This window comes from Microcaecilia unicolor, chromosome 4 (genome assembly GCF_901765095.1).
Source record: "Microcaecilia unicolor chromosome 4, aMicUni1.1, whole genome shotgun sequence".
In the NCBI taxonomy this organism is placed as follows: domain Eukaryota; kingdom Metazoa; phylum Chordata; class Amphibia; order Gymnophiona; family Siphonopidae; genus Microcaecilia; species Microcaecilia unicolor.
The window spans coordinates 200,576,688-200,600,637 of record NC_044034.1 but is presented as its reverse complement, the minus strand read 5'-3'; the positions used below and the strand labels follow the sequence as shown (position 1 = coordinate 200,600,637).

Here is a 23,950-nt window from a genome sequence, read left to right as displayed (position 1 = left end):
CTAGAAAATCAATATCATGTTTTGCCACGCGAAAAGTAAACTTGATGTGTGGGTCAGCGTTATTGAGGGTATCTATAAAGGTACGAAGATCTCCTTCAGATTCCTGCCAAAACATTATGACATCATCAGTATACCGCTTCCACAGCTTCACTTGTCCATACTGTGGAGGGGTATATACATATTTCTGTTCAAACTTAGTCATATACAAACAGGCTAGGGAGGGTGCAACAGTGGCCCCATCACCACTCCACACTTTTGTTTGTAAAACTTGTTTTGAAATTCAAAGTAATTGTTACTGATGACCCAGGACAGCAATTGGCGCATAACTGTAAGTTTAGGAGCTGCAATTGCAGCTTCAGAGAGGTACTCACACGCTACCTGAATAACCTCATCTTGGGGCAAGTTAGTATACAACGCTGTTACGTCTAAACCTACCATGTAAAAATTAGCATGGTCAATCGTATCACATTCAAAACCTTCTAGCATCTGAACAAACTGAGATGAATCACGAACATAAGATCCTGCTTGATTAACAAATTTCTTAATGTGTTGTCCAAATATTTTGACAAAGGCTCCAGTACTGAATCACACGTTGATACTATAGGGTGTCCGGGGGGGGATGGGATGGCATAAAAATCGTTGTTCCCCTTACAGTCAGAACTCCATCCAAAACTGCCCTATCCACATATTGAGTGATTATGTATTTCAAATCACTCGTGGGGTCCTCTTCTACACATTCATAATACTGGGTCTGTTGGAGTTGACGTAACCCCTCAATGATGTCCATCACCACAGTGACCCACCCTTATCCGCTCTTTAAAATAGTTACTTGTTTATTATTTGACAATTGGCGAATACAGTTACGTGACTATTGGACAGATTACTACCATAATTGCCCTTGTGTGTTTCTACATGGGCTAAATCACGCAATATAAGTTTTTGAAAGGCCGCTATCGAGGGATCTATAGGACCCGGGGGACCCATTTGGAATATGCCCTGTACGATTCCATTTTATTTCATCATCAGAACCCGTCTGAGGTATGCCAAAAAATAATGGAGCCTCAGCTCTCTAAAAAATCTGAATAAACCTTGTCGTGTGACGAACGCATCATATTTATTTGAAGGCACAAACGAGAGCCCTCTATTCAAACTTTCATTTTGGTCTGGTGTTAATTGAATTGTAGATATATTAATCACATTGCTGTCTTCTTGGGTATTTTTATTTTGCTCGCTAATTTCGTTGTTTCTATTTTGGATTCGGCCGACATTTCCTGTGCCTGTTCTGTGATCCGTAAAAAAGAACTAGAGAGCATAGTATCTGTGTCCTGTATTTTACTAGATTGTACAACATTCTGTTTATAAGATTTATCTTTTCTACCATCCTCTTCTCCGGAGGAGTTGCTGGATGACATCTTAAAATTGTACTCTCCTGCCAGACCCTCGACCATTCTTCTAATGTTCAGAGATACCTTCTCATCATTTCTACTCCCTACAGGGTATCCACTCTATTGGCTATATTGATCTGCAAAAAGGCACACCTTTCCTTCCAACCCTTCAGCAAGATCTCCCATAAATATATTAAACAGAATAGGCCCCAGCACTGACCCCTGAGGAACTCTACTGCTCACCTTCCTTTCCTCCAAGCAGATTCTATATACAACCACCCTCTACCACCTGTCGGTCAACCAGTTTCTTATCCAGTTCACCCACTTTCGGTCGTAAGTTCAACCCTTTCAGCTTATTCACAAGGTCTCTGTGGGGGACCGTATCAAAGGCTTTGCTGAAGTCCAAGTAAATCACATCTAGCGCACATCCTTCATCCAGTTCTTTGGTCACCCAGTCAAAGAAGTCAATAAGATTCGTTTGGCAGGATTTTTCCTTTGGTAAAGCTATGTGCCTTGGGTCCTGTAACCCATTGGCTTCTAGAAAGTTAACTATCCTTTAAGTCAGCAGTGACACCATTATTTTTCCTACCACTGATGTGAGACTTACTGGTCTGTAGTTTACCACTTCTTCCCTGTCTCCACTTTTGTGAAGAGGGACCACATCCTCTCATCTCAAATCTCACGGAACCTCTCCCGTCTCTAAAGATCTATTAAATAAATCTTAAGAGGTCCCGCCATGACCTCTCTGAGCTCCCTCAGTTTCCTGGGATGTATCCCATCCGGCCCCATAGCTTTGTCCATCTTCAGATTCTTCAGCCTGTTTATAAATGCTTTCTTCCGTAAATGGTGCAATATCCACTCCATTCCCAGATGTTCCCTTGGCAGCTGACCGCGGTCCTTCTCCAAGATTTTCCTCCTTGAAACACGGAAGAGAAATAATTGTTTAGCATGTTCGCTTTACCTCATCACTCTCCACATATCCATTCTCATTATCTTTCAGTCTCGCAATTCCATTCCTTTCTCTTCTCCTTTCTCCAATATATCTGAAAAGGTGTTGTCACCTCTCTTTACATCTTTAGCCATTTTTCTTCCACTCACGTTTTTGCTAGCCGTATTCCCTCTTCACTTCTTTGAGTTTAATCCAATAATCTTTTCCGTGATCCTCTCGTGTTCTTTTGTATTTCTTGAACAAAGCCTCTTTTGCTCTTATTGTTTCAGCTACTTGTTTGGAGAACCATATAGGCTTCTTGCTTCTCTTGTTTTTGTTTACTTTCCTCACAAAAAGTTAAGTTGCCATATTTATAGCAGTCTTTAGCTTGGACCACTGTTTTTCCACATCTCCTACACCTTCCCATGCCAACAGCTCCTTCTTCAGGTATTCCCCCATGTTATCAAAATCAGTACATCTAAAATCCAGTACTTTGAGTTTTGTGCGTCCGCACTTTGCCTTCGCCCTTGTATCAAACCATACGGTGTGATGATCACTATTACATAGGTGGGCACCCACCCAGATATTGGAAACACTACCTCCATTCGTGAGCACTAGATTCAGCATCGACCCTTCCCTCGTAGGTTCCGTCAACATTTGTCTGAGCAAGGCACTTTGACAGGCATCCACAATCTCCCTATTTGTTTCCGATTCCGCAGACGGGATGTTCCAATCAGTGTCTGACAAATTGAAATCTCCCAACAGTAGCACCTCCCCTTTCCTACCAATCTTTTGAATATCTTCTATCGAATCCTTGTCTAACTTCTCCGTTTGCTCAGGAGGTCTGTAGATAACCCCCGTGTGGATACAGGTTCCATCGTCCCTTTCAATGATGATCCATAAAGCTTCTTCCTTTCCCCAGGTTCCCCGCGTTTCAGCCGCTCTATTATCTCTCACATACAGAGCCACTCCTCCACCTCTTCGGCCCTCTCTATCCTTCCTAAAAAGATTATAGCCCAGTCCGGTCGCATCCCATTCTTGGGAATCATTGAACCACGTCTCTCTAATAGCAACAATATCCAAATTTTCTTCAAACATCAGGGCTTGCAAGTCTTGAACCTTTTTACTTACTACTACTACTATTAGCATTTCTATAGCGCTACAAGGCGTACGCAGCGCTGCACAAACATAGAAGAAAGACAGCCCCTGCTCAAACAGCTTACAATCTAATAGACAAAAAAAAAAAATAAAGTAAGCAAATCAAATCAATTAATGAAACGGGAAGAAGAGGAGGTAGGTGGAGGCGAGTGGTTACGAGTCAAAAGCAATGTTAAACAGGTGGGCTTTCAGTCTAGATTTAAAGGTGGCCAAGGATGGGGCAAGACGTAGGGGCTCAGGAAGTTTATTCCAGGCGTAGGGTGCAGCGAGACAGAAGGCGCGAAGTCTGGAGTTGGCAGTAGTGGAGAAGGGAACAGATAAGAAGGATTTATCCATGGAACAGAGTGCACGGGAAGGGGTGTAGGGAAGGACAAGTGTGGAGAGATACTGGGGAGCAGCAGAGTGAGTACATTTATAGGTTAGTAGAAGAAGTTTGAACAGGATGCCAAAACGGATAGGGAGCCAGTGAAGGGTCTTGAGGAGAGGGGTAGTATGAGTAAAGCGACCCTGGCGGAAGACGAGATGGGCAGCAGAGTTTTGAACCGACTGGAGAGGGGAGAGGTGACTAAGTGGGAGGCCAGCAAGAAGCAGATTGCAGTAGTCTAAACGAGAGGTGACAAGGGTGTGGATGAGGGTTTTGGTAGAGTGCTCGGAAAGAAAGGGGCAGATTTTACGGATGTTGTAAAGAAAGAAACGACAGGTCTTGGCAATCTGCTGGATATGAGCAGAGAAGGAGAGAGAAGAGTCAAAGATGACCCCAAGGTTTCGAGCTGAGGAGACAGGGAGAATGAGAGAGCCATCAACAGGAAATAGAAAACTGGGGGGAGCCGGGGGAGGGAGGTGGTTTGGGGGGGGGAAAATGAGGAAGCTCGGTTTTTGGTCACTTTAATTTCAGGTGGCGTATGAGACACATCCAGGCAGCAATGTCAGGACAAGCACCCTGAATACTTTGGTTTGGATGCAAGGTGAGATATCCACCCGGGGTAGAAGGTAGATTTGGGAGTCATACAGCATAGAGGGGGATGGTAGGAACAGCCATGGATGAGATTAATGAACCAAGGGAAAGAAGTGTAGATAGAAAAGAGGAGGGGACCAAGAACAGAACCCCTGAAGGTACGCGCCCGACAAGGCGAGGATAAGTAGAAGAGGATCCACCAGAGTGAACAGCAAAAGGTGCGGAGGGTAGAGGTAGGAAGAGGAACCATGAGAAAGGACAGAGCCCTGGAATCCAAGGAGGACAGGGTATCGAGAAAGTATGCTATGATCGGACAGTGTCAAAAGCAGCGGGAAAGATCAAGAAGAATGAGGATGGAATATTGACCTCTGGATTTATCCAGTAATAGGTCATGGAGACTTTAGTAAGCGCAGTTTCGGTTGAGTAGGAGAGGGCGAGAAACCAGATTGTAGTGTGTCAAGAATAGCATGTGAGGAGAGAAAATCAACGGCAGCGGCGGTGAACAGCACGCTCAAGTAATTTGGAGAGAAAAGGAGGAGGGAGATGGGTCGGTAATTAGAGGGACAAGTAGGGTCGAGTGAAGGCTTCTTAAGGAGAGGTGTGACCACAGCATGGTTTAAGCAGCAGGGACAGTCGCAGTGGAAAGTGAGAGGTTGAGAATGTGACAGATAAAAGGAATAAGAGCAGGAGAGATGGCAATTACGAAGGTGGGTGGGAATGGGATCAGAGGAACAGGTGGTACATTTTGAGGAAGAAAGGAGAACTGTAGTTTTCCTCAATAGTAAACTTCAGGAAAGGAGAAGGAATGGAATGAGGGAAGGAGCGAGAGGGTAACGGACTAGTGGAGGGAGAGCTGGTGAGGTAGAGAAAGCAGGTTTATCTTTTGAACCTTGTTGTGAAAGAATTCAGCAAGGGTCTGAGGAGATAATGAAGGGGGAGTTGGGGGGGGGGCACCTTGAGGAAGAGTTCAATGTGGTGAAGAGAAGTCGAGGATTAGAGCCAAGAGAGTTGGTCAGTTGGATATAAATCCTGTTTGGCACGTAAAAGAGCAGATTGGAAGGAGGTCAGCATGAACTTAAAGTGTAAGAAATCAGCAAGGGCCCGAGATTTCCGCCAGAGCGTTCGGCGGAGCGGGTACAGGAACGTAGGTAGCGGATATTAGAAGTCAGCCAAGGTTGGGGTTTTGTATGCCTTACAGGGCGGGTCATCAAAGGTGCAAGAGTGTCTAAGGCAGAGGATAGAGTATTGTTGTAAGAAGAAACTGCCTCGTTGACAGACGTGGATGGTGCCACAGTAGAGAGGAGGTCTGAAACATGGGAGGATAGAGATGAAGGGTCAATATCGTGAAGATTCCTAGATAAATTAGATAAGATAGGATGGGACTGGGAATGAGGAGATTTAAGTGTGAAAGTTATAAGATGGTGATCAGAGGATGGGAAGATCAGATGCAAGGAAAACTAGAGGGTGAACAGTTTGGAGGAGAAGATGAGATCAAGACAGTGACCATTTTGATGAGTGGGGGAGGTGGAGCATAGTTTGGAGATTAAAGGAGGACGTTTAAAGCGAGTAACTTGGAATATAAGAGTTGGAAGGATCATTAGCAGGAATATTAAAGTCACCAAGGATGATAGAGAGGGGGAGGAAGGATCATGGGAAGAAGTGCAAGCTAGGCATCAAAGTCACTGAGAAAGGATGAAAGGGACTTATCAGGGGGACGATAAATGACCGCTATTCGAAGAGGCAGAGGAGAGAAAAGGCAAATAGAGTGGACTTCAAAGGAGGAAAAACAGTGAGATTGAGGTGGAAGAAGGGGTTGAAACCTGGAGGAGGGAGAGAGAAGTAGTCCAACACCACCCCCACGGCCAGCAAGGCGAGGAGTATATGAAAATAGATAACCGCCATGGCACAGGGCTGCGACTGAAGCAGAGTCATCAGGGCAGAGCCAGGTTTCTGTTATGGCGAGCAGATGGAGGTGACGCAAGATAAAGAGGTCCTGGATATAGGCGAGTTTGTTACAGATAGAGCGGGCATTCCATAGGGCGCAAGAGAAGGGCAGAGAAGAGGAGGGGAGTAGAGAAATAGAGATGAGGTTAGAGGTCGCGGTGAGATCTGTAGAGTTGGGATAATAGTTGGTGAGGGGGGCCAGGATTGGGATTGATGTCACCGGCTGAGAGTAAGAGAAGGAGTAAAAGAGAGCGGAGGAGAGTAGGAGAGGTGTGGCCACGAAGGCGTCGAAGGCGAGAGGTATTTAGGTGGAATGGGAAGGCAAAATGGACGGAAGAAAGAGCCAAGAGGGAGGAAGAGGGTAGGAGAGAAGGTGAGGTGATGAAGTCGATGGATGGGCAGTGAGTTCCTGTAGCGGAGAGAGGTAGGGGTGAGGGAAAAGATTAGGAAGGGACAGGCTAGGAGAGAATGTGAATAGGGGCCATAAATGACTGAGGTACTTTAGCAACTGGGAAGAAGATTAGATGTAAAGAGAAAAATGCCCCGGCGCGCGGCACCTAGAGCGGAGGTCCTGAGTGGATCGGAGTGGACCTGGGTGTCACCCCGGAGAAGGCTGTAAGGATATGCAGATGAGCTGCAAGTCCTCCACAGCACCTGAAAGGCAGCCGGTGGTAGAGCTGGGCACCTCTCTGAGGAAAGGCTTACCAGGGGTTAGGCCGAAGCCAGCATTCCTCCCCCTGAGGGTCGCCTGACTAAGAGCATTTGTGCACATAGCTTTCCATGTACTTAGTGAGTTTAGGTGGTTTTCTATATTTACATGACCTTTCCCTCTGCCATCATGTTTATTCTGGGGGTGACTTTCTGAAATCTCTTGTTTCCTTTTGTCACCCCCACCCTCTAGTTTAAATGTCTAGAAACATACTGTCTGAATTTCTCCCCAAGGATCCTTTTTCCCATCACAGAAAGATGTAGCCCATCATTACAGTACAGCCTGTTATGGGGAGAGGTGGTGAGGAGTTGGCTCAGTGGTAATAGGCTAGTTTTGAATCTCGCTAAGATTGAGTTGTTGGTCAAGAGGGAGGCTTTCTGCCAAAAACTGTCCTTCAGTTAGTTTGAAAGGAGTTGATTTTGGAAATGTTTGAGACCCGGGAGTACAGATTGATTAATTTCTTACCTTGAAGCAGGTTTTAGCTATAGTTTTTTTTTTTTTTAATAAGTTATGAATCTTACTTCAGTCAGAGACTTCAGGACAGTTGTTCAAATGTTAGTGCTGGGTGCAATTATCTATTGTAATGTGATTTTTTTTAGTCTTCCTGACTGTACTATTCATGTGCTTCTCTCTAATCTTAGTGGGAGCCCTCCACCCACGTTCCTGCCAGTGGAGGCTGGTGCTTCAATAACATGTTTTCAATTACTAGGAACAGGACGATTCCCTGGAGTCCTGCAGAGTTTGCTTGTTTGCTGTTGAAAATGTGATACTACTACTATTGCTACTTATTTCTATAGCACTATTAGATGTACACAGCGCTGTATACTGAAACAGCTCACCCCCACCACCAGTGGCGTTCCTAGGGGGGCTGACACCCGGGGCGGATCGCCATTGCGCCCTCCCCCGGGTGCAGCACCCCCCGGGTGCAGCGCGACCCCCCCCCCAAGGTGAAACGACGGACACAAACGGGCTGGCTGGCGGGGGCGGCGCGAGACTCCCTCCCCTTACTCTGCTATCCCTGGTGGTCTAGAGGTACCTCTTTCCTGCCCGGAGCGCTGCTGCTAGCTGACCTGCATACTGTGAGTACGGCTCTCGGCGTTTCAAAATGGCCGCCGAAAGTTGAAGCAGCCTCACGAGACTTCAACTCTCGGCGGCCATTTTGAAACGCCGAGAGCTGGACTCACCACAGGAAGATACCTCTAGACCACCAGGGATAGTAGAGTAAGGGGAGGGGAGATGACAGGGGGAGGCAACGTGATTGGGGGAGGAAGGGAATATGCGCCAGGGGCGGGGTGAGGGCGTGGAAGGGGCAGGGGACGTGAAAGGGGCAGCTCCCCCAGGCGAAACGACACCCACCCGGTGCATCTTTACCTGCTGGGGGGGTGCGCGCGTCTGTCAGCAACGCTCGTTCCCTGGCCCTCTGCCCCGTTACAGGAAATAACCTGTTCCGGGGCCAGAGGGAGCAGAGAACGAGCGTTGCCGACAGACGTGTGGCACCCCCCCCAGCGGCGTGCACCCGGGGCGGACCGCCCCACCGCCCCCCCCCCCCCTTAGTACGCCACTACCCACACCACCTTAACTGGCAGGAATGTAGGTAGTAGACCCCTGCACAGTTTAGCTAAAACATTTTTCAATGTTTCTCTATTTAACATACCAATTTGTCATTCACAGAGAAAGCCAAGGATCGGGGATCTAACACAATTGGTTCCAGGTTAAACCGAGTAGAAGAGAAGGTAAGATCAACCTAAATCAGGGGTTCTCAACCCAGTTCCAGGACACCCTAGCCAGTCAGGTTTTCAGGATACCCACAATGAGTATGCAATGAGTTTTCTTATAAGGGAGGTAGAGCATGTTTCTCATTCATATTTATTGTAGGCATCCTGAAAACCTGATTGGATAGGTGTGTCCCGAGGTCTGGGTTGAGAACCCTGACTTAAATCCATGACTGAATGATGTTTCACTGCCTTCAGAAGAGAAGTGCATTAGGAAATGGTGAAATGTGACTTTTTTTCTTTTTACAGTGATCAGGAAACATGCTCACAATGCAGCCCTGTAAGCTAAATTGTTTCGTTGAGGAGAAATACAGATTGGTGGTGGTCCCTCTATTTAACCTGTTCTATAGAAAAGTCTCTCTGGTGTTCTTTGGGTTTTTATGTGTCTCCACTCCCTCTGCAATGGATGGGTCTAGCTGCATAAATTTTGCTCCCTTGGAGTGACATCAGAATTTTCCGTTTGTCGAACCCAGTGAGTGAGTTGTGGGATGGGGAGAGAGAAAAGTTTAAACTTCTGAAAAGAAATGCATGGAGGGATTGTACTGAGGCTGGCTAGAAATGTGGTGCCATGTTTTCTAGTGCCTGTGATCTAATTATCTTGTTTGTGGTATAAATTGCGTGTCTACATGTCCTAATTCCTTCCTTCAAGGTAGATTAAAATCTTAACTGTTTTCAGGTTCCTTGATATTACAAGGCCAGACTTCACTTTGATCTTTACACTTTGCCTCTTGCAACTGCCCTGTAGTTGTACTCAGAGAGAACAAAAACCATCTTTTCTTCTGCTTTTGATGTTTCTTGAGTGAAAATACATGCAGAAAATTAGAAAATGTATTGATTCATCCCTGCATAATTCTATTCCAAGAGGCTGGTCCCATCTTTTATTCTGTTTGCTATTCATTATGCTATTGATATTCAAAGCGACTTAATCTACTGTCTGCTGAGATTCAGTGGCACTGACCACCCCACAGCATCCTGGTAGTACCAGAGCAGTCTGGGTGGAGCCAGTATTTATCTAAACCCTGGTATTCTATTTTTTACATAGTATTTTTTCCATGTATTATTTATGATGAGGTGGAGGGTTGCTGCATTCTGTTTTGCATTGTTTCTTTAGGGTTACCATATGGCTCCAGAAAAAGGAGGACACATTGATCCAGTCCAGGTTTTGCTTCCATTGAAAGCAGTATCTAGCCAAAAAATGCTCTTCTGTAGTCCAAAGTAAAATGTTTTGAGAAGCTTTGGATGTCGTCAGAATTGGACAGTGGTCTTGATAATGTAACCTCTTTTTCAGAAATTAGAGCTGGCTGCACTGCTACAGTTCTTGAGCATATATACTAAATTTATGTCACTCGTATCCCAGGATTTTCAACATTGGACCATATGATTAGAAATCCATATGTGTGTGGGGTGCATGAATGCAGAAGACTTGCTGTAGTGTACTACAACATTTACTGTGCAGCCTTTGCACTTACTACACATTGGTGTTTGCTGTTAAGGCATGGTGCAAAAACTTTACCACTTTTAAAAGGGCTCCAAAGTTAACAGGACTGATCATTTGTCTGAATCTATATCTATCTATTTAGGTATACAATATATATATATATATATAGAGAGAGATATATAGATATATATATATAGAGAGAAATATAGGTAAGATATTTATTTAGCTAATTTATACTCCTTTTACATCAATCAAACGACTGTTCATGGCAGAGTATAGAATATATCCATTCAAAATAACATTAAAATAAAGCACAACATCAAACAATACAAGAAAATGATCTAGTGTCACAACACTTTGCATAGACTTGGGCCAAAGGCCTAAATAAACAGCCAAGCTTTTAGCTGTTTCTCAAATGCTCTAACAGCATATCATTCCCTCTAGGCTACAGGCATTGAATTCCCTGAGGTTGGCTATCAGCCAAGAACATACCCTTCCTGGTCAACGCCAGGCGCGCTTCCTTCGCCAAAGGTGCACACAACAGATTAGCACCCTGTATAACGTGCAACTGGAAGAATACGGCTTAAATAACTTGGTCCCATCCCATGTAATTTCTTAAAAATCAAAATACAGACCCTAAACTTCATCTGCTGTGCAATGGGCAGCCAGTGCAATATCCATGCTGGCTTGGTCAAAGTTGGATTGGATTGGATTGCAATTGAAATTTGTAAGAACATAATAGCTATACTGGGTCATACCAATGGTCCATCTAGGCCAGTATCCTGCTTCCAACAGTGGCCAATCCATGTCACAAGTACCTGGCAGAAACCCAGATAGTAGCAACATTCCATGCTACCAGTCCCAGATCAAGCAGTGGCTTCCCCATATCCATCTTAATAACAGACTATGGATTTTCTTCCAGGAATTTTTAAACCCAGATACTTGCCCTTTTAAGCTCAAGGTGCATCTTCCCATGCCCAAACTGACTTGCAGTCCAGCTCTCCCTGAGGCAATGTAGGGTGAAATGATTCACCCAAGATCACAGAGCATGTCCATCAGAGAAGCAGGGTTTGAACCCTGGTTTTTCTGATACAGAACCTAATTCTCTAACCACTTAGTAACTTCTGTACTATGCCCTGTGGATGCCTTCAGTTCTGCCTTTCTTTGGCTGACAATAACTTTAAAGGGAGCAATTATTGTGATGGCAAGATTGGAATGGATGAATGATATGTGATTTTAATGAAGCACAAGCACGAGCACAATATACCCCAAGGGAAGTGCAATAACTGTGTGAATTATGTATATATCGCATTGTGGGTTGGTTTATGTATATGTGGGGGAAGTGAGATCAGGGTGTCATGAACTAACATACCTCCTTTAGGTTCAAACAAATGTTGTATTGTATGTTCCATTATCTATGTATCGGATGGTAATATGGAATGCACCATAATGTATGGGTGAAGGTTTGAACTCAAGCCTAACAGTATTTAATGTGAGTAGTTTATGACCTATACATATTTATTATAGATATATGCATACACTGGTGATAAAGATCTACTTGGGCTCAGCTGTATGTACATACACAAATATTAGGAGGCGGAACATCGTATGTGCAATGATGGTTCCATTGTGACACCACCACATATTCCTCTTGGGGATATAATGGGTGTAAACGGTATGGTCTGAGCACATTTAAAACACTTTATAATATTTATAGCATTTCAAAGTTCATATATAAAAAAAGATAAATTATTTTGAACCCAAGTTTATTATAGCGAATAAACTTTATCAGGGTCAGTGATTGGCACAGACACATTTTAGTGGTAAGCAAGTGGGGTGCAGGGCAGAAGGAGAATGGGAAAGAATTTTAAATGCCAGTTGTTTTCTGGCTAACTCCAAAAGTTAGCTGTACAGATTGTGAGCCCAGTAGGGACAGAAAAAGTGAACTGAGTGCTTTGGGCCCCCAGGTCATTGGGCCGCACCCTCCCAGGCACTGCCCATACTCCTCCCCATCCGCACACTAGTGCATCCTCCCTGGTCATACCTTGATGGACCCTGGTGTTTAGTGACCTTTTTGGAGGCAGGAAAGATCCCAACTCTTTCCTGCCGGCTGCTGCGCTCTGCCCCCAATGTCACCATGTTTTCAAAATGGCTGTCTAGATTTCCTGCAGTAGTCTCGTGGGTCTTGGCAGTCTTGTGAGACTGCCACAAGGATGTCTCAGCAGCCATTTTGAAAATGCAGTGGTGCTGGGCAGAGTAATGGCAGCATACAGGAAAGTGTGGGATCTTTCCTGCCCTCGAAGAGGCCAGTAGACCACCAGGGCCCTTTAAGTTGGGACTGGGGGAGCCTGGTTGCCCATATGGTCAGTCCACCCAGTCCACCCCAGATGCATAGAGTATGTAAACTGCTTTGTTTGTACCACAGAAAGGTGGTATATCAAGTCCATGACCCTTTCCCTATCAGTCAAACGCAGGGCAATTCTGTAAATTGGCGCCTCAGTTTAGGCACCCCAATGCCGTATGCTTATCGCCAATTCTATAAAAGCATCTTGGCACCAAGATCTCATTATAGAATGCTAAAATATATAGGCATTGGCATGCCCCCCTACACCATGTTAATGACAAGTATAATTTAGTTGTCTAATTTATGGTATTCTATTAGCTATGCATGTAACTGGGAGACACATCCATGGCCCGCCCACATATACGCCCCCTTCAGTTAGGTGCTACCTCACAGAATAGCACCTAGTGCACATAAGCGCCGGGCACCTTTAATGTGCTTAAATAGTACATTATCTCTAAACGCCAGTTCATGTAATTGTCCTGGCAGTAACTTCTTCTGAAAGTTTCCAGATATTCTCCTAGCATTCCTTTCAGTTTATTAGAGCTGTTGTGGGTGAGGAGTCTGAGGATCTCTTCTGACCATCCACAATTTTTCAGCAATCAGTGTCCAAAACCAAATCTTTCAATACAAGTATATGAGCTGTAAAAGACACTAGGTGGCCCTTTTAGAGAGCGGCAGTAAGCCCAATGCGAGCTTACCACTCGCTTTTCCTGAACTTCCACTGGCCAAATGTGGCCACCGATGGTAGTCCCACTCTGAGCGTGCACCATTTCCAGGGGAAAAGAAAATAAGGTGATACCTTTTTTATTGGACATAACTTAATACATTTCTTGATTAGCTTTCGAAGGTTGCCCTTCTTCCTCAGATCGGAAATAAGCAAATGTGGTAGCAGATAGTATATAAGAGAAACATCAAAGCATTACTTTGACAGTCTGACAGAGTGGGGGGGGGGGGTGTGCATGGGGACATCAAAGCATTTCATTGATATTCTAACAGGATGGGTGTTGGTAGGTGAGAGGAGGGTAATAAACAGAGAAATAAACAGAGAAATACAACTTTATGGTTTATAATGGGTTAGAAAACTCAGATCCTTGTTAAGTCCTGTCTGTTGGGTGTAAATATTCAATCATTCTTATTTCAAAGGTCTTACGTTCCTGTATTGTTTTAAAATTACCTTTCAGTATTCTTACTGTGAAATCACTGGTGCAGTGTTCTGGTCTTGTAAAGTGTTGGCCCACAGGGGTGGGGGCTTGACTGGCACTGGCTATTTTCATGTGATGTCTGTGCAGATTGAATCTTGTCTTAAGCATCTGGCCTGTTTCTCTCAATATAGCATCCTTCATTACATTTTTTACACTGAATGATATACCACATTGGAAGATGAGCATGTAAAATAGTCCTTTATGTTGAATATTTTTCCCTTGTGAATGACTGTGGGGTCTTGTGAAATGTTTTGGCATAGCTTGCAGCTGTATGTGTTCAGGGAAATGTGCCCTTTTCTTTTTCAGTCTGTGTTGGGAGTTTACTTCTGATCAGCTTGTGTTTTAAGTTTGGTGGCTGTCGGAAGGCCAGCACTGGTGGGGATGGGAATATCTCTTTCAGTAATTCATCCTCCTGGAGAATACCCCCACCCTCCCACTCTGTCAGACTGTCAAAGTAATGCTTTGATGTTTCTCTTATATAATATCTGCTACCACATTTGCTTATTCCAATCTGACGAGAAGGGCAACCTTCGAAAGCTAATCAAGAAAATGTATTAAGTTATGTCCAATAAAAAGGTATCATCTTATTTTCTTTTCATGTTTTATTTTGTTTGATTTCTATGATAACCTTTAAGAGTGGACTAACACAGCAACCACACCTCTCTACAGGGGAAAAGAAAACCCCCAGAAATGGCTTGTGTGGCAGTAACCCTGCGGTAGTCGGGCATGGCCATTCACTGTCCAGTACTGCTGGGTTAGTGCAGGAGCCCATATCGCCACCTTCTCTTACCGCATGACCATGTGTGTGGGGGGGCTTTTTTACCCGCTGAACTAAAAAGGCCCTGGTGCGCGGGAAAAATGACCCCCTCTGCTAGCACAGGGCTCTTTTTCCCGCAGCTTGGTAAAAGGACCCATCGATGATTTCTTTTTGTTGTCTAACTTTTTTGATGAATAAAAATGAGGAAACTGATGCCTTGAACTTTACTTTCTGCTTATATTAGGCATTGGAGATATCGTTCTGTGTTTTTTTCTTTGGTTTGTTTTATTTTTTAATAGTACCATTGTTATCTAACTCTTACAGGCAGTCCTGCCCATAAAATATTTAACTGGAAAACAAACAAAAGACTAAAAATAGAAAAATTTCAGTTGCGGTTGAGTGAGGTCTGGGACAGTGCTTCAGCAGAAATGGGGTGTTTGCTGAAACCAGCACTAATTGCCGTTGCAGCCTGGATTGCATATTGCATGGATTGAATGAATCCCATTGAATATCCTTTATTCAGAACAGGGTTTTATTATTTGTAGAATACATAATTAAGCCGTGCAGGACTGTTTCCAGAGCTATGACCCATTCTTCTTTCTTAAATGTGTATTTTTAGATCATATGCATACAGAACGTTCAGTTTACAATGTTGGGGGCTTCTCTTTCCATGCGTAGTAAAACTTTGGTGTTCATGTATGTAAAATGTTCATCCACAAAGATTTCTATTTGCCTGTTTAGTACCAACTAACTCATAAAGCACTTCATACTGCCACCCCATCCTATCTGCCACTTTGACCATCTCTTACAAACCTGCCCGTACTCTCCGTTCATTAACCGATAATAGACTGGTCTTGTCCCCCACCTTCTAAGGCAAGATGGGAATCTACTCGCTCATCAGCTTTCTATTTGTTATCCCCAGCTTTATGGAATCATATTCTCATTTTTGGGTAGTGCTTAAAACACACTACTTCCAATCAAGTTTCATCACTGAGTGTTTGACTGGCTGACTACACGTCTTAAGTAGTTTATAATTGTCAATGTCATTACTTGATGTGTGTTTATTGTTTAAGTTGATTCATTTAATCTTTTAGTGTTAAAGTTTTGTCTGTCTTCTATCCTATTTTAAATGAAGTTCTAAATAGTTTAAGGGGTCCTTTTACCAAGCTGCTGGAAAGGGGAAAGGGAAATATGGAACTTGATATATTCAGGTACTTATTTTGTACCATGGGAATGGAGGGTTAAGTGACTTGCCCAGAGTCACAGGGAGCTGCAGTGGGCCCTAAGCTAGTGGCGGTGGCCGTTTTTACCGTACACCAGGGCCCTTATTACTGCAGCGAGTAAAAAGACCCCAGGCACACATGGCCATTTGGTAAGAGACCTCTTACCGCACGGTCATGCAACTGGGAGCCCTTACCTCCATCCATTGAAGTGGCGATAAGGGCTCCTACGCTAACCTGGTGGTAACCGGGCAGTGCTCAGCGATGCCCAATTACCACCAGGTTACCGTCGCACAAGCCATTTCCAGGGCTTTTCTTTTTCCCCCAGAAATGACGCACACTCGGGGCAAGACTACCATTGGCTGCCACGTTGGGCTGATGGTAGTCCCAGAAAAGCGAACAGTAAGCCCGTGTTGGGGCTTATCACCGCTCTGTAAAAGGGCTCCTAAGTTATGTGTATTTATTGTATTAACATGTAAACCATTCTGATTTACCAAGCAATAAGTGACAGTATAGTAAAATAAACGATGGAATAAACTTGTGCAAGAGACACTTATGTGGCCAGCAATCCAGATGAGCTCATGTGGTTGCTGTTTAGTCCACTTTAAAGGCAATAAATATAAATAAAATAAAGGAAAATAAGGTGATTGACTTTTTTATTGGAGTAGCTTAATACATATTTTGACAAACTTTCAAAGGCAAAGCCCTCTCTGATTTTGGACCTGAGACAATGGAGGGTGAGGGTTACATGACTTGCCCAAAATCACAATGAACAGCAGTAGGATTTGAACTGGCTTCCCCTGGACGTCAAGCCTAACCTGGTGAAGCCAGCTCAAGAGGAGGGGCTACAAAGATGGTTCCAGGCTGAGCAGCTGAGAGGTGGCTGGAGAAGACAGCCCAGGATATGGAACAGTAGTAACTGAGACAGAAGACGGATGGCTGCAGGCAGCTCGGGTGGAGCTTGAAGGATCTGACAGTTCAGAAACAGCTAAGTATGGCCCCTTCAGGTGGGAGGGAGGTTTAGCAGTGCAAAGGCAGTAGAACAGCAACTCGTTGAGATGATATGTAAGTAGTGGAGCCATGCACCAGGAGAGGTGGAGCTCTGGGACCAGAGAACAGAGCAGCAATGACACGCAAGGCTGAGTAGCACAGATCCTTCCAGGACTTCCAGCAGCCACTGCTCCAGTTGCATTTTTGCCTATGAGTGAAACTTGGGATGTGGTGGGACTGAGAATGGGGAGGACAATTAGGTATGAGACATGGGGAAGATACAATGAGGCATATTTTCAAAGCACTTAGCCTCCCAAAGTTCCATAGAAACCTATGGAACTTAGCCTCCCAAAGTGCTTTGAAAATATGCCTCAATGGCTCTTTATCTAGTTGATAATATTTTGATGAATTGGTACCTCAAATTATCTGATGCCTTATAGGAATATCTCTCTATATAAAACGCACCACCAACGTTCTGAAGCCTCACTTTTCCAACGTTCCAAATGTGAGGCGCCAGAGATCAATTTTTCATCCATGACTGTCTGCCCCGCCCACACGTCAAACGTGATGACCTCGTGGGCGGAGCAATGACACTCACAGACCGTGTCGCACGTCTGATTGGCTGAGTTGGGTGAAGCCAAGGATGACGTCGCCAGCACAGCTGCTCCACAAAAAAACAAGGAAAGGGGGAGGAGTAGGGAAACACGTGTAGCGTGTTTCCCTACTCCTCCCCCTGCCTAGGAATTCATGCAACTCAGCACCCCCCCCCCTTCCGATACAAACACAAAACAAAACTCCCCCCCCCCCCAATGCATCTCATTTTACAACTACGGGCAACGCGCAAACACGAAGATCTGCCTCCTTTCCTTTCTAGGGTCACAGTTCAAATTCCTCAACTCCACCCATGAATCTCATTTCTCATCTACAGGCAACGCACGAGCACGAAGATCCGCCTCATTTGCATCCCAGTGTCAGAGTTCAAATTCCTATAGCTCACCCACAACCCCCCTTCCGATACCACAACTACTACTTATCATTTCTATAGCACTACTACACGTACGCAGCGCTGTACACTTGAAACCCCCACCCCCCCCATGCATCTCATTTTACATCTACAGGCAATGCACGAGAACGAACATCCGCCTCCTTTAAGTTATGACAGCAAGCAAGGAATCACCCTGACAGCAACAAATCACCCACTCCTTTTCCTAGCAACCTAGCATGCAGGAAGAGATTTTGCAGCCAATCAACGATGGTCTTATTGTTGGTGCTCCTGCGCTTGGGGCTGACTCACTACTCTGTGCTCTTAAGAATTGTTTTCGCGAGGCAGGGTTTACAAATGACACAGCTTCCCCGTAGCAGATTGGGAAACACTTTAACATGATCCTAAAAGAAGCAACTCCTCCTCCCCTCTTCCAACAGCAAGCAAACCAGCCGAGCAAGCTCACTCCTGAAGTGTTAACGTTGATGTGGCAATAAAAGGGTTAAGGGCTGCAGTCGCTGACATGGTACCATTGTGCTTCTGAGTGGAGACGGGACAGAAAACACAGATTTCTTTTACATTCAATGTGTATTTCCCATGTTAACATGAAAAATACTGAGGGTTTGGTTGGCTTTCTAGTTTTCCACTTCGCAATTCGCTTTGCTGCGGTTCTGCTTCCTTGGGAAGTACTGTGCATGGTAAAGCACTTTCAGCACTGCTTTTGCACTTAACCTGCAGTTCACAAACAACATTTTTGAAAGTTTTCTTGCCTTTTACCATATGCTTACAAACATTTAATTACTTGAAAGGAGTATTGACAATTCTTTTCCAAGCATTTCATTCCTGAAATACCTCAGTCAGTAATCTCTTTTCTTCACACACACTCACTATCGGTCTCACACAGTCTGTCTCTCTGTCTTACTCACACAAACACTCTGTCACAGTGACCGCCCCTGTGGTCCACACACACACACTCTCTCTGTATCTCTCTGTCACACAAACACACACACACACTCTTTCAATCCCTCTGTCTCACTCTCACACACACTCACTGTATGATTCACACAGTCTGTCTCTCTGTCTTAAACACACTCACAGTCTCTATCACACACACACACACACACACTTTCAATCCCTCTGTCTCACTTTCACACACATTCACTGTATGATTCACACAGTCTATCTCTCTGTCTTACACACACTCTCACTCACACAAACACTCTGTCACAATGACCGCCCCTGTGGTCCTGCACACACACTCTCTCACATCAGATGGAAGGAGAGCAAGGGAAGGAGGGGGTCATGGAACTCAGTTCCACACACACACTCTCTGTATCTCTCTGTCACACAAACACACAGTCTCTATCACACACACACAGACTTTCAATCCCTCTGTATCACTCTCACACACACACACTCTCGGACTCACATAGTCTGTCTCTCTGTCTTACACACACTCTCACACACACAAACACTCTGTCAAAAAGGACCGCCCCTGGGTCCTACACAGGGCCTCCTCCTTCCTCATTATACACCCTTCACTATTACTCCATCTCATTACAATACTTTAATATTAATATTTGGTTAACAAAAAACAACTAATCAATATAACCTTGCTAGCGCCCGTTTCATTTGTGTCAGAAACGGGCCTTTTTTACTAGTACTATATAAGAGGTTCTTGCTTTTAATTGAATGGTTGTGCTATAAGGAATTTATTTATTTATCTTGATCATTTATACCCCGCCTTTTGCCGCAGTTTTGCAGCCTCAAAGTGGCTTACAATGAACCATTAAAATAAATGCAGTGAGAACTGAGAGGGTAGAAGGAACAGAGAGATAAAGGAAGGGAATATAAATACAATCTTAAACCAAATAAATAGGTAGGCAGGGCGATAGAGGGCAAGCTGTTAGGGAAGGGAATATGTCCAAATGTCTTCAGTTTGTTTGGCTTCCTGCAGTGGAGTCACTGGAAGAGACAGCAGGGTAGGCTTTTCGGAATTGAATATCTCCACTATTTAAGTGCCGGTTACCTGCTATAAACCTACAGTAGTAGAAGTTGAATCAAAATTATTTCCAGCCAACCTTGATCACAGCCACATTTCTTTGGGGTTTACTCAGGGGGAAAGGAGGGAAATCCCACCCACTAGCACCCTTCTTCCTCATATGGAGGCACTTCAAGTACTAACAGATCCTACCCAAGAGGGGCTCCTGGCAGTCAGACTCAAACCCAGGGATGCCCCAAAGGGGTAGTTCATTTGTTCTAGCAAAGCATTAGATTTCAGGCTTCTGACAGTTAAGGTTTTTCACTTGGTTAAAACAAGGGCATGATCATTCTCCATGGTGTCTCAGAAGCATGGAATTCCCTGCCACTAAATTTAAAATCTGTTGATAAATTAGGCTTTCTTTCAGTGGAAGCTGAAGGCCTATTTTTGTTTTGTTTTATGCATTTTTTTATTAATCAAATGTTGTTAAATCCTTTGATTTTCAGGTTACTAAGTGGATGTTTTTCTGTTACATAAAATATTTTTCTTTTTGTAAATTCAGCACTAGGGGAAATAGGGGCAGGGAGATTGGTTTGTGATATACTCTTGATTTTTAATTGTACTCTGCTATATTCATATGTATGTGTATACCTGCTCTGGATGGCTTTGGCATTAACAAGCAAGTTATGAAATTCCTAAATTAATATATTCCATGAGTAGTTTGAAAGTACAGAACTCTGCTGAATAGAACAGTGCCTTGTTTTCTTCTTGAGATTCATTGAAGGTTGCAATGCTTTTTGTCAAATCTTAGTATCAATGTGGCAGCAATTTCACAAAACCTCAAAGTCTAGAAATTTTACAGCAGTTCTTAAAGAGAAAGTGCCAGCATACTCTACCTATCACCTGGGCAAAAGTGCCCACTAGCATTTTCTGGGAATACTGTGCCCCATTAAAACAGCATGCAGAGATTTGAAAATGTAATTTATGTGTATTATTTCATTCCCTGAAAGTAAACACAGACCCAGGCTCATCTACTGGACCGGATGGTATTCATCCCAGAGTACTGATAGAACAGAAAAAAATGAGCTTGCGGAGCTATTGTTAGAAATATGTAATTTATCCTTAAAATCGAGCATGGTACCGGAAGATTGGAGGGTGGCCAATGTAACGCCGATTTTTAAAAAGGTTCCAGAGGAGATCCTGGAAATTATAGACCGGTGAGTCTGACTTCGGTGCCGGGCAAAATGGTAGAGACTATTATTAAGAACAAAATTACAGAGCATATTCAAAAGCATGGATTAATGAGACAGTCAGCATGGATTTAGTGAAGGGAAATCTTGCCTCACCAATCTACTACATTTCTTTGAAGGGGTGAACAAACGTGGATAAAAGTGAGCCGGTTGATATTGTGTATCTGGATTTTCAGAACGCGTTTGACAAAGTACCTCATGAAAGACTCCAGGGGAAATTGGAGAGTCATGGGATAGGAGGTAGTGTTCTATTGTGGATTAAAACTGGTTAAAAGATAGAAAACAAGAGAGTAGGGTTAAATGGTCAGTATTCTCAATGGAGAAGGTAGTTAGTGGGGTTCCCCAGGGCTCTGTGCTGGGACCGCTGCTTTTTAACATATTTATAAATGACCTAGAGATGGGAGTAACTAGTGAGGTAATTAAATTAGCTGATGACACAAAGTTATTCAAAGTCATTAAATCGCAGGAGGATTGTGAAAAATTACAAGCGGACCTTACGAGACTAGGAGACTGGGCGTCTAAATGGCAGATGACGTTTAATGTGAGCAAGTACAAAGTGATACATGTGGGAAAGAGGAACCCGAATTATAGCTAATTCAGGCAAAGGTTCCACGTTAGGAGTCACCGACCAAGAAAGGGATCTAGGTGTCATCGTTGATGATACGTTGAAACCTTCTGCTCAGTGTGCTGCTGCGGCTAAGAAAGCAATAGAATGTTAGGTATTATTAGGAAAGGAATGGAAAACAAAAATGAGGATGTTATAATGCCTTTGTATCGCTCCATGGTGCGACCGCACCTCGAATATTGTGTTCAATTCTGGTCGCCGCATCTCATGAGGAAAGGCTAAAGTGGCTAGGGCTCTTCAGCTTGGAAAAAAGGCGGCTGAGGGGAGATATGATAGAGGTCTATAAAATAATGAGTGGAGTGAACGGGTAGATGTGAAGCGTCTGTTCATACTTTCCAAAAATACTAGGACTAGGAGGCATGAAATGAAGCTACAAAGTAGTTTTAAAACGAATCAGAGAAAAGCTTTCTTCACTCAACGTGTAATTAAACTCAGGAATTTGTTGCCAGAGAATGTGGTAAAGGCGGGGTTTTAAAAACTTTTGGATGGCTTTCTGAAGGAAAAGTCCATAGACCATTATTAAAATGACTTGTGGAAAATCCACTGCTTATTTCTAGGATCTTGCCAGGTATTTGTGACCTGGATTGGCCACTGATGGAAACAGGATGCAGGGCTTGATGGACCTTTGGTCTGTCCCAGTGTGGCAATACTTATGTAACTACCGCTGACAGCCGTGTTGGGTTGGCGGTTGTTCCGGGTTGCCATGCTGCAACCCTTTAGTAAAAGGGCCCCTGAATGCTTTAAGTTACACGTTTTGCATGACACATAGGTGTGCCTGTTTATGCCTGCCATCGACCTAGTGTAAATGGTTGCAGTTAAATGTGGGTGTCCCAATGCCAACTTACGCTAGTATTCTATAATGGCATCTTATACTTCTAACTTGAGGTGCCCACTAATAGAATTGACCCCCAAACTTTTAAATAATAACCTTTGTTTAACTGAGGGTTAACTCGTGTAAAACCTGTTTTACATACAGAAAGGGTGCTTACGTAATCTGTGAGTAAATGTTCCCCAGGGTATAGTTTGGCAGAGAAACATTTATGTTTCAACGTTTTTATTGAAGTTAACAGTGCAAACCACATATAACATGTATTAAGTACAAGCATGACCAAAAGACTGGTTTACACCACACAACTGCCTTTTAACAGAAGGCGTAAGTTTTTTATATGGTTTTTCCCCCCCCCCCCCCCCCCCCCCCCCTCCTCCCACTACCCAGCCCCCCTTTTGTTGTGGCTTACATGATAAGTATTCCCGTGCCCTCCCCTCAGACCTTCCCCCTATCCTTTGCTAATATCAATGTTCATAAGTGACTATACCGAGAAATGACATCAATAGCTCACTTACATATACATACCAAGATAAGCGAGTGCTCCTTGAGTCATTTATAGCCCTCTAGTCTCGACCTTTCGTAAGTTCCTTCCCAGCTCCCCCTCTTTGTACTCTTTCATTGTTTAATGAACAGGATAGCACAGGCTAACATTGTATATTGTGCCTATAGAAGAGGTAGGAGCAAGCACGAGGTCAGTACACCTTTACTAAATACCTACCATCAACTCGATAATTGGAACTTGTGTGTTGTTCCCACTCTCCGATTCCCTCCCCCTCCATCAGCTTATCCATTCTCTATTCCCCTACTCCCCCCCTCCAAAAAAAAAAAATCCTATAAGCCATTTAACACTGAACTGCGCGCTCTTGGAGACAGCGACTGAATATAAGGGCCCCAGACTTCCAGGAAGCGGGTTCTTTTCTTTGGGGAGGGTCCCACCGCCCTTCGCTCATGCAGTAGTAGATCATGGAACCTATTCCTCCAGTGCCAAAAATCTGGTGGGTCTGTTCCTACCCACCCATTCATGATCACTTTTTTCCCCATCAGGCAGGCCTTGCGGATCAACTGTCGCGGGCCCCCCCTTTGATAGGCAAAAAGTTCGTACTTATCAAATATAACCCCCAAGGGAGTGCAGCTAATGCGGGCTTGTAATAAGCCCTCCAAATACTTCATAATCTTGTCCCAATACCGATTTATGAAGGGGCATTCCCATAGACAATGGTAGAGTGTGCCTTCACTCCGTTGACATTTGGAACACAGGGGATCTGGCGCCCCTCCCATCTTAAACACCTGTGGTTTAGCCATATAGGCTCTGTGTAAAATGCGAAATTGACATTCCCGCAAACTTGCATTTACAGACATCCCAGGTATACGGGATACCAACTTTGTATAATCTAACACCAAATCAGGTTTCTGCATGTCCCGTGCCCAGCGTTTAGTAATTGCTGTTGTGTCTTTTTGCGGACATCTAGCCCAGAGTAACT

At 44.1% G+C, this 23,950-nt stretch overlaps 1 protein-coding gene across 4 annotated transcripts in view; it reads left to right on the top strand.

Annotated features, from left to right (window-relative positions):
* The window catches only part of KCNQ1 (potassium voltage-gated channel subfamily Q member 1), a 1,547,560-nt gene that overhangs the window by 1,059,832 nt on the left and 463,778 nt on the right, over positions 1 to 23,950 (top strand). For all 4 annotated transcript variants that reach the window (XM_030201128.1, XM_030201127.1, XM_030201126.1 and 1 more), the window contains one exon: positions 8,751 to 8,812. In XM_030201128.1, coding sequence (XP_030056988.1) covers positions 8,751 to 8,812 — 62 coding nt within the window. The remainder of the gene's footprint in view (positions 1 to 8,750; positions 8,813 to 23,950) is intronic.